Genomic DNA, 12,257 nt, shown 5'->3' with positions numbered 1-12,257 from the left:
GTCCGAATCACTAAAATTGGATAGAAGGCCATCCACCTCATCTTCCTCCACATCTTCCAGTAAACCTGGAAGAAAAAGTTTCAGTGACACAAATTTGAAGTAAACTAGGGAGAGAATTATACTCATGGTAGGAACTTGAAAGTCCATAGAGAACAATTGAGTAGTAAATCAAAGTCACTTCCAACACTGCCCACAAAAACATTTCAAACCACTCACTAACAAACCAAGTTACCTTCCACATCTGCTACCAAGAAACATGCCGAATAACAAAGCACTAAAGCAAGGCGCTAAGGCAAGGAAGCGTCTCCTAAACCCTATGACCTGATGAATCCCCATGTCATGGGGTCAAACTTGATGATATGTGGCATCTATGTGTAACACATTGTTCATATTATGGGGACATCATTGACCCATCGGCCAGCATCCATGGGGCATCCATGAGGCATCCAAATGACATTTAATGCCGAACCAATAGAAAACTGCCACATGGACACTAATATTGTGAGTGAAATCTATCGCAGTAACACTCACCCTTTTACGAATTGCACGCCATATCTAGCAAGTTCCCACACAGAATTACACCGTCTGTCTTCACATCCCAGGATTATCCCATGATTCTCAAGAATGCCGTCAAAATTGCCAAAGAGGGAAAATCTCCTGGCTGATCGTGTGAAATGGCCAGAAAGTTTTTGATAAGGCACCATTCTAACCCCAGTCCATTTCATGCTTTTCGATGGGCACCCCTACATACATATTTCAGCAGGTAAATCTGACAGAACCGCATTTCACGCGGAAGGGCTACATTTGAGGCGCAAAGTCAAAAGCAAAAATTCATTTAGCTTGGAAACACGAGACAGCTTTACACATCCTCCTTGCCAACGTAAGGACGTGGAACATACTCCTCTTCTTCCTTGGGTACTTGGATCGTCACCATGTCCGGCAGCGGTGTCGACGGCCCGGTCTTGCCCTTTGGATCCCAGTCCAGCATGATCTTCACCTTGATCCCCAAAACCCCCTGCCAGCCAGCACAATCCAATGCTTAGAAACTGGATCCAAATCAAAATGATCGAGTTCTTGTACCTGGCGCAAAAGGACGTGGCGCACGGCCCTGTCAATGAACTCGTTCACGGGGCTGCCAGACGAGATCATGTATCCGTCCTTGAACTTCATCGACTTGGCGCGTTGGGCTCGGAGCTTGCCGCTCACAATCACCTGAAAGGAGCCAGGAATGAAGTTACAACCTGAAGAGCAAAATGCCGAGAGTTCGTCCATACCTCACAACCCTTGGCTCCAGACTCCATGATGAACCTGAGAACACCATAGCAGGCCCTGACAAAGTAGAGAACTCTTAGCACCAAGGCCAAAAAAGAAAGAAAAATCAAACCTTCGGACGGCCAGTCCTCCCAGGAGCTTGTATCGCAAAGACTCGGCTTGAGCGATGGCGCAGAGGCCACGGTTGTTCACCTTCTCGGCATACAGCTCCACTGTGCTCTCGGGGAACGAGAACCTCTTCTGGACGACAGACGTGAGTTCTCGAATTCGGCGACCCTTTTCGCCTAGAATCAAAGCTTACTAAGTGAATCCGCCCAGAAACAGAGGAATTTACCCAAAACGCTCTGCGTTCGCGTCGCCCGGATGATGATCTCGGTGCGCATCGGTGTGACACGCACCTCCACGCCCGAGTATCCATCCTCTGCTAACTCCCGCGTGAGAAGCTCGTTGAGCTCGGCGTAGAACACGCCATCGGCGACGAACTGGAAGAATCAAATCAGAGGAGAAGGAGGGAGCGGCATTGCTGAACAGACCTTTCTCTTCTTGCTGATCTGCGTCGCCATTGCCAGAGAGCTAGGGTTTCATGCCACGCCGTCAGATCTAGGGCTCTTACGAAGTCAGGATCAACGGTTACGATAACGGATTAAAGGCTATTAGCTTGAATTAAATCAGCCTAGCTAATCTACAACAAATTTTCTTTGATACAAGAAAACATTATTTACATCCAAAACTCCTCATGCTTAGCAACTACCCTTTGTTTCGTGAAAGGATTTAATAGTTCCTGTAGTTCCCGTCCATGTCCATGTATTGTTGTGGCTGGAACAAGAAAAGGAGTGATTAGCAACGCAAAGCGAAAGAAAAAAATCTCTAGAACAAGTAACTCCAATCTAGAACCCACAGTCAGTGAACAAGCGTTCCAAGATTTACAAAGCAAGGGAGAAGATCTGGAACTCTAAAAGCAAGCAAGAAAAGCTATGAGAGAAAACTTACTGGCTGTCCATAAGGCTGGCCACTATATTGTCCAGGCAGAGAATTTGAAGGCCTGTTTGTAAACCACTTTGAAGAACACCGCGAGCCACAAGAAAAGCTTTTACCCGTATTGCTGGCCACCACGGCCACCTCCTCCCATAGGCGGCGGTCCTCGTCCTCCACCGCCATAGGGAGGACCCTGTGGATAGCCTCCCGGTGGAGGCATGGGATACGAGCCTCCTCGTCCACCGGCGGGAGGAGGACCACCGTAAGCTCCTGGCGGCGGTTGGATACCATAGCCACCTTGGTTCCTGTTTTGGTAGCCTCCGCCGCTACTACCACCACTACCTCCGCTACCACCGGGCCGGCCCCCCGCTTGGGGATGCCGGTTGGAGTTTCCAGGAGGACCGCGACCACCGCCGCCGCCGCCGCCGCCGCCTGCGTAGTGTCCTTGGTGAGCTCCTCCAGTGTGTGCCGATGGATGGACAGCTTGGCCCGGAACCGGCCTCATGTTTTGGACGGGCGGCTGCTGTTGGATCGGCGGCGGTGGCCGACTGTTGTGGTGGTAGTGTTGATTCGGCTTCTGCCGCTTGGCCATGTCGTCCTTCTGCTGCTGCCGCTTCCTCTTTGTTTGGAACTCGTGAGACGACTCGTAGCGCGGAAGGCTGGAACAAGTTCATATCTCAGTTGGAGGAAATGAAAGGCACAAGTGTATGGAAAATACTTGCCTCGCGGGATCACAAGGAAGAGGATCTGTCCAGAAGTATTCAGCGTCCAAGGCGTCCTTGGCAATTATCCTCTGCAACCAAACATTGGTGAAAACTGCTACACCTATGACGAACACTTGCCTGAAGAGGGTCCAGTGTGAGCATACGCTCAACCAAATCCAACGCATGCCGATCAAATCTACAAAGACACAATTTTGTGAGTCTACTAGAAAGAACACTGGCACTTACTGTTTGAAGACGTCTTTCACACGCCTCTTGTAATATATGCTTGGTCTGTGCATGTTATACCACGGCAGCTTTGACACACCCGGCCAGTTTGTCTCGTCCGGGGTTCCACAAAACTCAAAGATTTTAGCCAGTTGATCTTGCTGGAAGCGAGAGAAAAAAGAGTCAGAAAACTCATATACGAGAGACTCGCCGCTCACCTCATTTTTTCCCGTTAACACTGGCTTTCCGTAGAGAAGCTCTGCAAAGATGCAGCCCACAGACCACATGTCTACTGCTGGCCCATACTTTGTACAGCCAAGAAGTAGCTCAGGAGGTCTATAACAAACGGCCGTAACCAGAAACATTCTGCAAAGCACGGACTAGGTACCTGTACCAAAGCGTTATGACTCGGTTGGTCAATTGCGCGTTCTGATCATTAGAAAACGAGCGAGCCAAGCCAAAATCAGCCAGCTTGAGATTCCCCTTGTTGTCAATCAAAAGATTCGAGCCTGCGCAAATCCACAAAACTTCAGCCAGGCACTGACAAGAATAAACTCAAGAACCTTTGATATCCCGATGAAGAACTTGGTTGATATGACAGTAGTAAAGGCCGGTGAGAAGCTGCTTCATATAACACTGCAAAAGCACCGTGTTATGTTGAGAACCCGGGAGCACCGCAGCTGTGAAACTCTACCTTGATTTGTGGGACAGTAAAACGCATGCCAGGCCGATCAGACAAGCCTGTAAGGTCGTGGTCCATGTACTCAAACACCATATAAATACTTCCCTTGTATATATTCCCGTCTGGAGGAGAAGGAGATTTTTCTTTGGCTCCTTTTGGCGCATCCTTCTGCGTTTCCTTGGGGTCATCTTGCTCAGGTCCTAAAGAACAAACAAGCATGAACAAGGAGCAAAAAAAATCCAAAGAGGGGCAATTTACTTACCAGTCGAAGTGACGATCTCTTTCAATTTGATCACATTCTCGTGCTGGAGCTTCTTCAAGATCTTAATCTCCCTGATAGCAGTTATAGGAAACTAGCAACAGCCTAGAGTCAGAAGAGCGAGCGGGGCAAGACGAGAGCAAACATTTTACCCCTTCCTTTTCATTGTCCATCCTAACTTTCTTAAGCGCAACTATCTCATTCGTATCCTTCTCCCTAGCCATATAAACTTGCCTGGCAAGGCGCCCCAAAAACGAAGAACACCGCAATCAATCGCAATCCCCAGGCTGCGAAAGGAAAGTCTTACCCATAAGTCCCCTCGCCAATCTGCTCCAGCTTCTCAAAGCACTCGACGCTGCGCGAACCCCACGACGGCGACTCGCAGAGATTGAGCTGATCCGCGGCCGCCTGCCTCGCCATCAAGGAAGGCGCTGCCCACAAACCAGAAAACCCTAAATCGGGAATTTAGGGTTCTTGGGCACAATGCCCACAAAACGATCCTCCTTTTTATTAAAGGCTAGAAGACGAAGACGACGATGGACAAAAGGTAATAGTATAGTCCGACCCCGCGCTACAATTCCACGCCGACTTCCACGAATCAAAAGGATAGGTGGCGGCGGCCGGGCAGCACGACTTAAACAGCACCGAGAAGACATTCGGGTGGCACTTGTCCGCTCCAAAGTGCTCCTTCTCGCAGCAAAACTCGTCCGCGCCGAAAGCCACGCACGGGCTGCTGCATCCCACCGCCATGCCTCTCGGGTTCCACGCAATCAGCTCCGGCGGGCACTTGGAGTTTAGATCCGCGGAGCACCCCGCCACGCCGCAGCCGAGGTTGCTGCTCGTCACCCGGACCTCGAGGTTGTAGCCGGCCAGCAGCGAGACGCGGTAGTGGTCGAGGACGTTGTTGTGGTGGAGATCAAACTCGACGATGGTCGCTGGCGGCGAGAAAGTTGAGTTGCAGCCGAGGTTGCCCGAGCAGTCGCCCGTCTCGCAGCACCCGGTGCCGAGGACGGTGTCAAACTGGCAGTTTGTTCGGCCCCAGAACTTGCCAGACCACCGAGTCGAGGCGTGCACGTCCATGACTTGCCAGGAGTCGAGTCGGCAGCCTCCAACTCCCAGCTGCGGATGCCCGTCGCTCGGCAGCCACGCCGGCCAGATCGTAAACGGGCAAGTGTTGTAGAGTCGGATCTTGGTGGCTTGAGCACCTGGAAACTTAAGAGTTAGATCGATCTAGAAATGGTAGAAGAACAAGCTACCGTTCATCCAGGACGAGCTCGATAGCAGTAGCAGCAGATAGAATCCACCGAGAACTTCCATGATCATGCCTTGCGTAGAACCGAGCCCAAGAGGGAAACCACCGTCCGGATCTTGAGAAGCAAGCCAGGCAGTACCGCTTGCATGATCGTAGCTTGAGACAGCAGCAAAGAAACGATGCTCCTTACACTGCAAAAGCGAAAATTCGCTTCGTTTTTCACATGCTCCCGAGTGCTCTCTACGCAAAGCTCGCGTTTTCACATGAACCTGAAACGGGTAAAATCGTTAAAGCACAAGAGTTTTACCCGGGAGAGCAGCACGCGTTTATAAACGAAGGCAGCAGCCACTGTGTTCCCTCACTGAACACAACAATGTCACCGCTGGCCAATCGCAACGTAATACTCCCGGCACTCGTCCTCGTCGTGCTCACAATCTCTGGTATAGGATTGCAGCAGAGTATGATATACCCGGAGAACAAGTTCTCTCCATTTTCTCTTTTCGCTTCCCTTGGCTTCCCCTGTCATAACTCGCAGCGTTGTCTCTCCGAGACTAACTCGTGATAACTTTGCAGGAACTGATGCAGCCGGGCGGTACCACATACGTCTCGTCAACAACTGTGGCTTTTCGGTCTGGCCTGCGTGGTTCCACTCGGGGAACCAAAGCCAGATATGTCCCGGAGGCACTTTGCTCGAGCCAACGCAGGAGTATAGCTTCTTCCCGTCGGCTCTCTGGTCCGGCTACTTCTGGGCCCGAACTGGCTGCTCCTTCAACAAAACCACAGGGCACGGACCCTGCGACACCGGCGGCTGCAACGAGAGCCTGGGGTGCAAAGCTCCCGGAAAGTCACCCTTCACCACCGCCGAGTTCTTGCCAAACCGCAACAACGGCACCATGAAGTACCATATCTCGTTCCTCCACGGCTTCAACGTCCCGATAGAAATCTCCGAGCACCACGGCTACAACTGCACTCACTTGAGCTGCCCCTGTTTCGAGACCATGGAGTCGTGCCCGAGCGAACTGGTTGTCATGTCGGGTGATAAGAAGGTCGGCTGCCAAAGTCCCTGTGAGAAGTTTGGAGATGAAAGGCACTGCTGCCGAGGGAACTTCACAGGCTCGGCTTGCCAGGCCACCGAGTACTCGAGATACTTCAAACAGTCGTGCAAGGACGCCACAACTTATCCGGCTGATCGAGATAGTGTTCAAGTTTGCGCCATGGCTGCCACTTACGTCGTTACATTTTGTCCAGAGGACACAGTTCCTGTTCCCTCTGCTCGCCGCACCATTCGTCGTGCTATCATATAGATAGACAGCCGACTGACTGTATTTACAACTTTGCGGAAATAAACGCAGCTCCATATTTTTATACAAATTTCAAGAGAAGCTGCAAAACAGCATCGATAAAGGGAAAATTTTCGCCAAAGCAAAGTGTGATAATCAGTATAAAATAAAAGAAATCTGGAAGAGAATACAGTAGTAAACGCGAAATGGAAAAACCAAGCACCACTTCCTTAAAAGGCATACCTTCAGTGCAGTCACAGAGTCAATGGTTATCATAATGGGGAGGTTCGGGAGCAATATCATCTGCACACACAAAGTGTGACGATCGTTGAAAATAAACTTCAAGAAAAACACGTACTCATCCTGTATTTGTCCGGTGGAGGAGGTGGTGGTGGTATATCTCCGTTCGAGCGATTCCATCTGCTATGGTTGGAATAGTCTCCATCATACGGCGGATCAAACATCCTGATGTCTTCACTTCTAGCCAGCTCCGAAGCTTCTTTGTCCAGCCTCGATTCCGCCCTGCATTGATGTAAGTGAAAGATTCGAACATATCTGATCCCAGTACCCACATTTTGAGCTCCTCGCGAAGACGGAAGACACGTACAATTGACTTTCGGAGCCTTTCAAAGCTGTGACAATTAATTACAACTGTCAGTTTCATAAAAGTGGAAGACGAAGCAGTACCTCTTCACTTGGAAGGTCAGGTTACCGATCTTTGACTCGGCTTCCGAATTCCTGGATGCCATCCGCGAGTTCTCTAGCAAAGCGTTCTGCAAAGAAGACTTAACGACAATCACGAAACGAGAGTCAAAGCTTAAGAAACCAAAGGAAAAAATGAAATCCTCACCTCGAGCTGCGACTTCTGCTTGTCGAGGGCGTCCAAGTCAGTCCCGACCTCATGCAGCTGCAACAGTTCACACTATCTCAATTCCTGAGCTTAAAAAACAAAAAGAGAGAACAGCGTAGATATCGTAAAACAAACGAAGCAAACTATCGACAACGAAGTGGTCGGAGAAAACGAGAAGGTGGACCAACCTGCTCGTTTAGAGAGCTGGATTGCACCTCTTTTCCATCGGACTGACCGTCCCCGAGCGCCCTCACCTCCGACAGCTCGCTCACACGATCGCCCTTGATCCTCTTTCCATCGCCATCTCTATCTCTATCACGGAAACTAGATTTAGCAAAATCCAGCCACGAAAGAAGGAAAAGAAGGAAAAAGCTCGTCTTACAGGTTCGAGCCCGATCTCTTTTGTCCCGTAGATCTTGGAGACGATAAGGACCGACTGGTTCGCTGCCTAGTCGGCGACCTCGAGCGGCTACCTCCTGCCAAGAACACAAAAAAGCCAACAAAATCAAACAAAAGATCTCTCGAGATTTTTTCACCTCGATCGTAAGAGCCCCTCCTGTCGTAGGTGCGCCTGTTGTAGAAGCGGTCCTCGCTTCTGCGGCTGTAATATCCCGATCGACCTGGAGGCCACAATGCACGGGGATGAGAGTCAAATCTCCTCCAAAATTTCCAGAGGGAAAAGGAATAGCTACAGTACCAGGCACCCGGCGGAGCTCTTCCTCCCCGTGGGCGAAGGAGCATGTCTGCCGATGGCAATTCCCTCTCTGGAAGAGATTGCACAGCTTCGTCTTGTACAGCTCCCGGTTATCTGGCATCGCGGCGCTCGACCAGGCCCAAGAATCGGGCAAGAAACTAGGGCGCGTGAGAATCCTACAGGGAAGCGAGGAGCAGCGAGCCGAATAGCCTTCAGCGGCACCGTTCTTGGACACTCTTTTACAGAATACACCCTAACTGGCTAAAGAATTAGGTTAGGTTTAAAGTTTCTAATTAAAAGCTTTATTTAAATGTTATTACAGTTAGAATATTCTTCATATTAGCTGAGGTACCGATGTACATGTCCGAGCAATCCCAGCCGCAGATGTTAGGGCACTATTGGAATTCATTTGGAATAGAATAAGATTATAAGGAATTCATTAGTGCAAAAATCTTTATATTCATAAATCTTGTGAAATTTTGAAAAACTAATTTATCTATATATTACTTTATTCCATCATCTTTGAGGCATGATAAAAGCTCCCAATGAAGCAAATTAACCATTGCTGAAATGCAACACACAGTTATCTTATTTAGTCAAGAGGGTTAACAAGAATAACAACACTATATCAACTAGCATAGTTATGTTACTTCAACTTGGAGGATTGAAAGCTGAAATAACCAGATTGCATAGCCATGATTATGACTTTGATGGTAGAGCACATCACATTGTGGTGGTGCTCTTTTTTGGTTTTTGATATCTAAGTTTGGAGATATTTCATAGAAGTATTCAAACTTCCTTTATCACTCTAGTAGATTTTGAAACTCTAGAAGAGAATAACACTTCTAAGCTGTTTAAGAATTACTATGATGAAGCATTGCTTTAACAAAATCATTGTGTATATGTATAACAAACTTTGTTCATTTCTTTTTATGATGAAGCATTGCTTTAACAAAATCATTTGACATGTGTATGACAAGCTTTATTCATTTCTTTTTCTTTGTGTGATATGTGAGTATTTTGTGGCTTGCAACATAGAAACATTATCCATCTAACTTTGCCTAATTATAATTTATCATTAGTGTAAGCAACCAAAAGAAATAATTTGAGAAATGATTAATAGAGTTTAAATTGTAAGCTCTTGGATTTAGACTTCCTAGAAGGTCACATAGGCTAGTATTATTATATCCTAAGGACCCTTAATTGATTGAAAACGAGGGTGCACTCTTATTTATGAGTCTTTTCCCTCTATATTTGAACCATTATAGATTATCTTTCGAATTATTCTCTTTAGTTATTTACAATCTATGATGTTTCCTTGTGTTTACAATTTACAACGCTTTTTTGCAAGTTCATGCCTTCATGAACAGAAGCTAAGAGTTGTACACTTCCTTGTAAATTCACATCCTCATAAACGGAAGTTAAAAGCTACAGCTCTCATAAAAGCTTTACTCTCTTGACACTCTACTGTAAGCAACCAAATGGAATAACTTGAGAGATGATCCATAAGGGTTTAAATATAGAGGGAAAGGGCCTATGAACAAGAGTGCACCCCCTTTTTCAATCGGTTAAAGATCTTGGGATATTGTAAGCCACAAATTTTTCCTTTCCAATTTACCAGCTTACCTTGTTTATTCGTCCTACCTTACCTTGGCTTTTGCTAAGTTCCCTCGCCAAGGTTCCCGCCTATGGTACCAGCTCCTACTTGGTTCTACTTGGTTTCAGCTACTCACTGCACGAGCAACGGAGCGTTAGCCATTCATCCACAGATTCCCAAATCTCTCCCAATCCCCCTCCCCGGGTTAGACTGGACTTAAGGTTCGGCTACACTCCCCGTAGGCACAAGCAACCAAGCACACCAAGCCTTTAGGTTTCTAACACCCCTTGGTACCACAAGACTTGATCATGGGACCCTCTAAATCCCAAGTCTTGGGTGCAACACTTGCTTCAGGATGCCAGTGTGAGACACAAAATCCCTAGGCCCCAAAGTGGAGCCGAAAGGGCGCCATGTGGTAGTGGCTGAAGCGAAAGCCAAACGAGCGTAACACGTTTGGACTAAAAGCTCCGACTTGAAAAGGTGAAGAGTGGGAGTGGAACTCCCAACAAAGTGCTCGAGGAACGAGCATGAAGCGAGCAATAAGCAAGGCTCCAAAGAGGGACCCAAAAAGGACCAACACATGACATGTGGAAGTGTTTGAGATGGACCCAAGTTGGGGTCTGAAGTGGAGTCCGAGATGGAGTCTGAGATGGACTTGAGAAGGACCTGAGATGGACCTGAGATGGAGTCCGAGATGGAGTCCGAGATGGACCCGAGATGGAGTTCGAGATGGAGTTCGAGATGGACCCGAGATGGAACCGAGATGGAGTTTGAGATGGACCCGAGATGGAGTCTGAGATGGAGTCTGAGATGGACCCGAGATGGAGTCTGAGATGGACCCGAGATGGATCCGAGATGGAACCGGGACCGAGACCGAGACCGAGACCGAGTCCGAGTCCGAAACCGGAACCGAGGCCGAGTTCGAGTCCAAGTCCAAGTCCAAATACTAATATAGGCAGTTGGGTGAAAGCCCAAAGCGATCGTCCCCCAGGGGGGGGGGGGGGGGGCTGCAGGGGGTTCCAAAAGTATAGTAGGGAGAGTGTGGGGGTTGGAGCCCAGTGGAGCCAGTTTGGCCAGGAAAGGCCAATTTGGCCCAGGAGAGGCCAATTTGGCCCAGGAAGGCCATACCCAGTGTTGGGTGATAAGCTGACCACTGGGAAGTCCAAGACTAGAGTGAATACGGACCGACAAGCGGGGTAGCTTGGTGAAGTGTTCAAGAGTCGGCTCTAGTTCCCCGGGGACATCGACTGGCCGATGCTCCCAGTCCAAATGTGGGTGGCACTACCTACTTGGATACCTGGTGTGGTTCAACGAAACCTCGCTCTAAGCCCATGGCTAGAGCACCCAAAAGCAGAAGGTGAGGAGAGTACCCACAAGGCCCGTGTAGGGCCACGGTGTTCCGAAATGTTGCCCCAATGCCCCAGACTGTGAAAAGGAAGAGGAGTAGCCCTCTGGTGTGGTGACAAAGGACACAGTCACACAGTGAGGAAGTCCCAGAGGATAGTGGACTTAGTGGTCAGGCCTGTGGGCCTTGACCCAATGGCAGTGTTGGTGAACACGGCCATGGACAGGAAGGGACTTGGTGGGGACTGGAAAGGAGATATTGGGGAAGGCGGTTCCCTATGTCTGTGGTCATCATAAGGATGCTAAGGAGTGGATCTAGGATGACCACTCATGGACGGATGACCCAGTCTTGGAGAGACAGGATTGCAATGTAGGTGGTGTTGAACCACCGATGTGACCAAGGTGAATGGGCAGGGCCTAGTGTAACGGGCTGATATGTTGGTGGTACCTTGGGGTGTCGATCATGGGATCGGACACGTGGAGCACTTGGACCAAGTGCTAAGGTTGAGTGGCATGGATGCCACTCTTGGGGCTAGTAGGCCCCAAGTCCTGAATCGGACTTATGGAGGTTGTGAATGAGACTCCTTCAAGTGGTCGGAGGTGTGGTTAAGTGACTAAAGTAGAATGGAAAAATTAATCGCTTACAGCCGGAGTGAAACACCGTGGCCTAACGACCCGGTATGGGTACCTCTACCCCCCCACTTCCATCCTCGACCAGCTCAATCTTATGTTTTATCGGTCGTGCGGGGGGCAACCCCGCCGGTAGCTCCTCTGGCATGGTATCCTGGAATTGGTCCAACACCCATTGGATCACTAAAGGTACTTCTTCTATTCCCGTCTTTTTGTCGCTCTTCACCGAGAATAAGCACAAAAATGCAGCCTTGGTCCTTTTAGTGAGTTGTCCTCTCGTGGACACCAAGTTTAGGCACAAATCTTTGGCCTTGCATTGCCCTACCTTTAGATCTTGAGCCTCCACCCTAGATCTTCTTCCTTGGGCATTCGCTAGTACCACAAGGTTCCTACCTTGTCCATGTAGGGCTACCACGAACCGATTGAACCAATCCATCCCGAAGATCACGTCAAATCCCACTATGTCCAACACGGTGAAATCCATGTCTACTTT

General features: G+C 49.0%; 5 protein-coding genes across 6 annotated transcripts; 1 reads left to right on the top strand and 4 right to left on the bottom strand.

Annotated features, from left to right (window-relative positions):
- Positions 1-808: 808 nt before the first annotated feature.
- Positions 809-1,900, bottom strand: LOC9655561 (40S ribosomal protein S3-3). Its single transcript, XM_002963925.2, has 6 exons — positions 1,806-1,900; positions 1,607-1,754; positions 1,385-1,556; positions 1,275-1,329; positions 1,081-1,212; positions 809-1,015 (listed from the first exon to the last, which is right to left on the bottom strand). Exons 1-6 carry the CDS (start codon positions 1,833-1,835, stop codon positions 860-862), a joined length of 693 nt encoding a protein of 230 aa, XP_002963971.1. The 5' UTR covers positions 1,836-1,900; the 3' UTR covers positions 809-859.
- Positions 1,901-1,942: 42 nt separating this feature from the next.
- LOC9655560 (cyclin-dependent kinase C-2) lies at positions 1,943-4,587 on the bottom strand. Its single transcript, XM_024668910.1, has 13 exons — positions 4,425-4,587; positions 4,270-4,351; positions 4,121-4,211; positions 3,871-4,058; positions 3,740-3,812; positions 3,565-3,685; positions 3,395-3,512; positions 3,198-3,337; positions 3,090-3,147; positions 2,970-3,040; positions 2,367-2,906; positions 2,263-2,314; positions 1,943-2,088 (listed from the first exon to the last, which is right to left on the bottom strand). Exons 1-13 carry the CDS (start codon positions 4,535-4,537, stop codon positions 2,044-2,046), a joined length of 1,692 nt encoding a protein of 563 aa, XP_024524678.1. The 5' UTR covers positions 4,538-4,587; the 3' UTR covers positions 1,943-2,043.
- Positions 4,588-4,590: 3 nt separating this feature from the next.
- LOC9654279 (thaumatin-like protein 1b) lies at positions 4,591-5,584 on the bottom strand. The gene is made up of 2 exons (XM_002963923.2): positions 5,374-5,584; positions 4,591-5,322 (listed from the first exon to the last, which is right to left on the bottom strand). The coding sequence occupies exons 1-2, from the start codon at positions 5,438-5,440 to the stop codon at positions 4,628-4,630; spliced, it is 762 nt and encodes a 253-aa protein (XP_002963969.2). The 5' UTR covers positions 5,441-5,584; the 3' UTR covers positions 4,591-4,627.
- LOC9655559 (protein P21) lies at positions 5,580-6,688 on the top strand. Of its 2 annotated transcripts, none has more exons than XM_024668911.1 (2): positions 5,580-5,809; positions 5,943-6,688. In XM_024668911.1, the coding sequence occupies exons 1-2, from the start codon at positions 5,593-5,595 to the stop codon at positions 6,671-6,673; spliced, it is 948 nt and encodes a 315-aa protein (XP_024524679.1). In that variant the 5' UTR covers positions 5,580-5,592; the 3' UTR covers positions 6,674-6,688. The 2 variants fall into 2 exon arrangements, with proteins under 2 accessions (XP_024524679.1, XP_002964344.2); XM_002964298.2 differs by having other exon boundaries at positions 5,580-5,827.
- A 20-nt stretch (positions 6,689-6,708) lies between these two features.
- LOC9654278 (zinc finger CCCH domain-containing protein 13) lies at positions 6,709-8,458 on the bottom strand. The gene is made up of 10 exons (XM_024668912.1): positions 8,197-8,458; positions 8,036-8,119; positions 7,882-7,975; positions 7,688-7,811; positions 7,500-7,556; positions 7,337-7,434; positions 7,222-7,281; positions 7,008-7,171; positions 6,893-6,952; positions 6,709-6,826 (listed from the first exon to the last, which is right to left on the bottom strand). The coding sequence occupies exons 1-9, from the start codon at positions 8,312-8,314 to the stop codon at positions 6,912-6,914; spliced, it is 840 nt and encodes a 279-aa protein (XP_024524680.1). The 5' UTR covers positions 8,315-8,458; the 3' UTR covers positions 6,709-6,826; positions 6,893-6,911.
- Positions 8,459-12,257: the final 3,799 nt, after the last annotated feature.

This window comes from Selaginella moellendorffii, unplaced genomic scaffold (assembly GCF_000143415.4).
Source record: "Selaginella moellendorffii unplaced genomic scaffold, v1.0 SELMOscaffold_4, whole genome shotgun sequence".
Lineage (NCBI taxonomy): Eukaryota > Viridiplantae > Streptophyta > Lycopodiopsida > Selaginellales > Selaginellaceae > Selaginella > Selaginella moellendorffii.
This window is presented reverse-complemented; position numbering and strand designations above follow the sequence as displayed.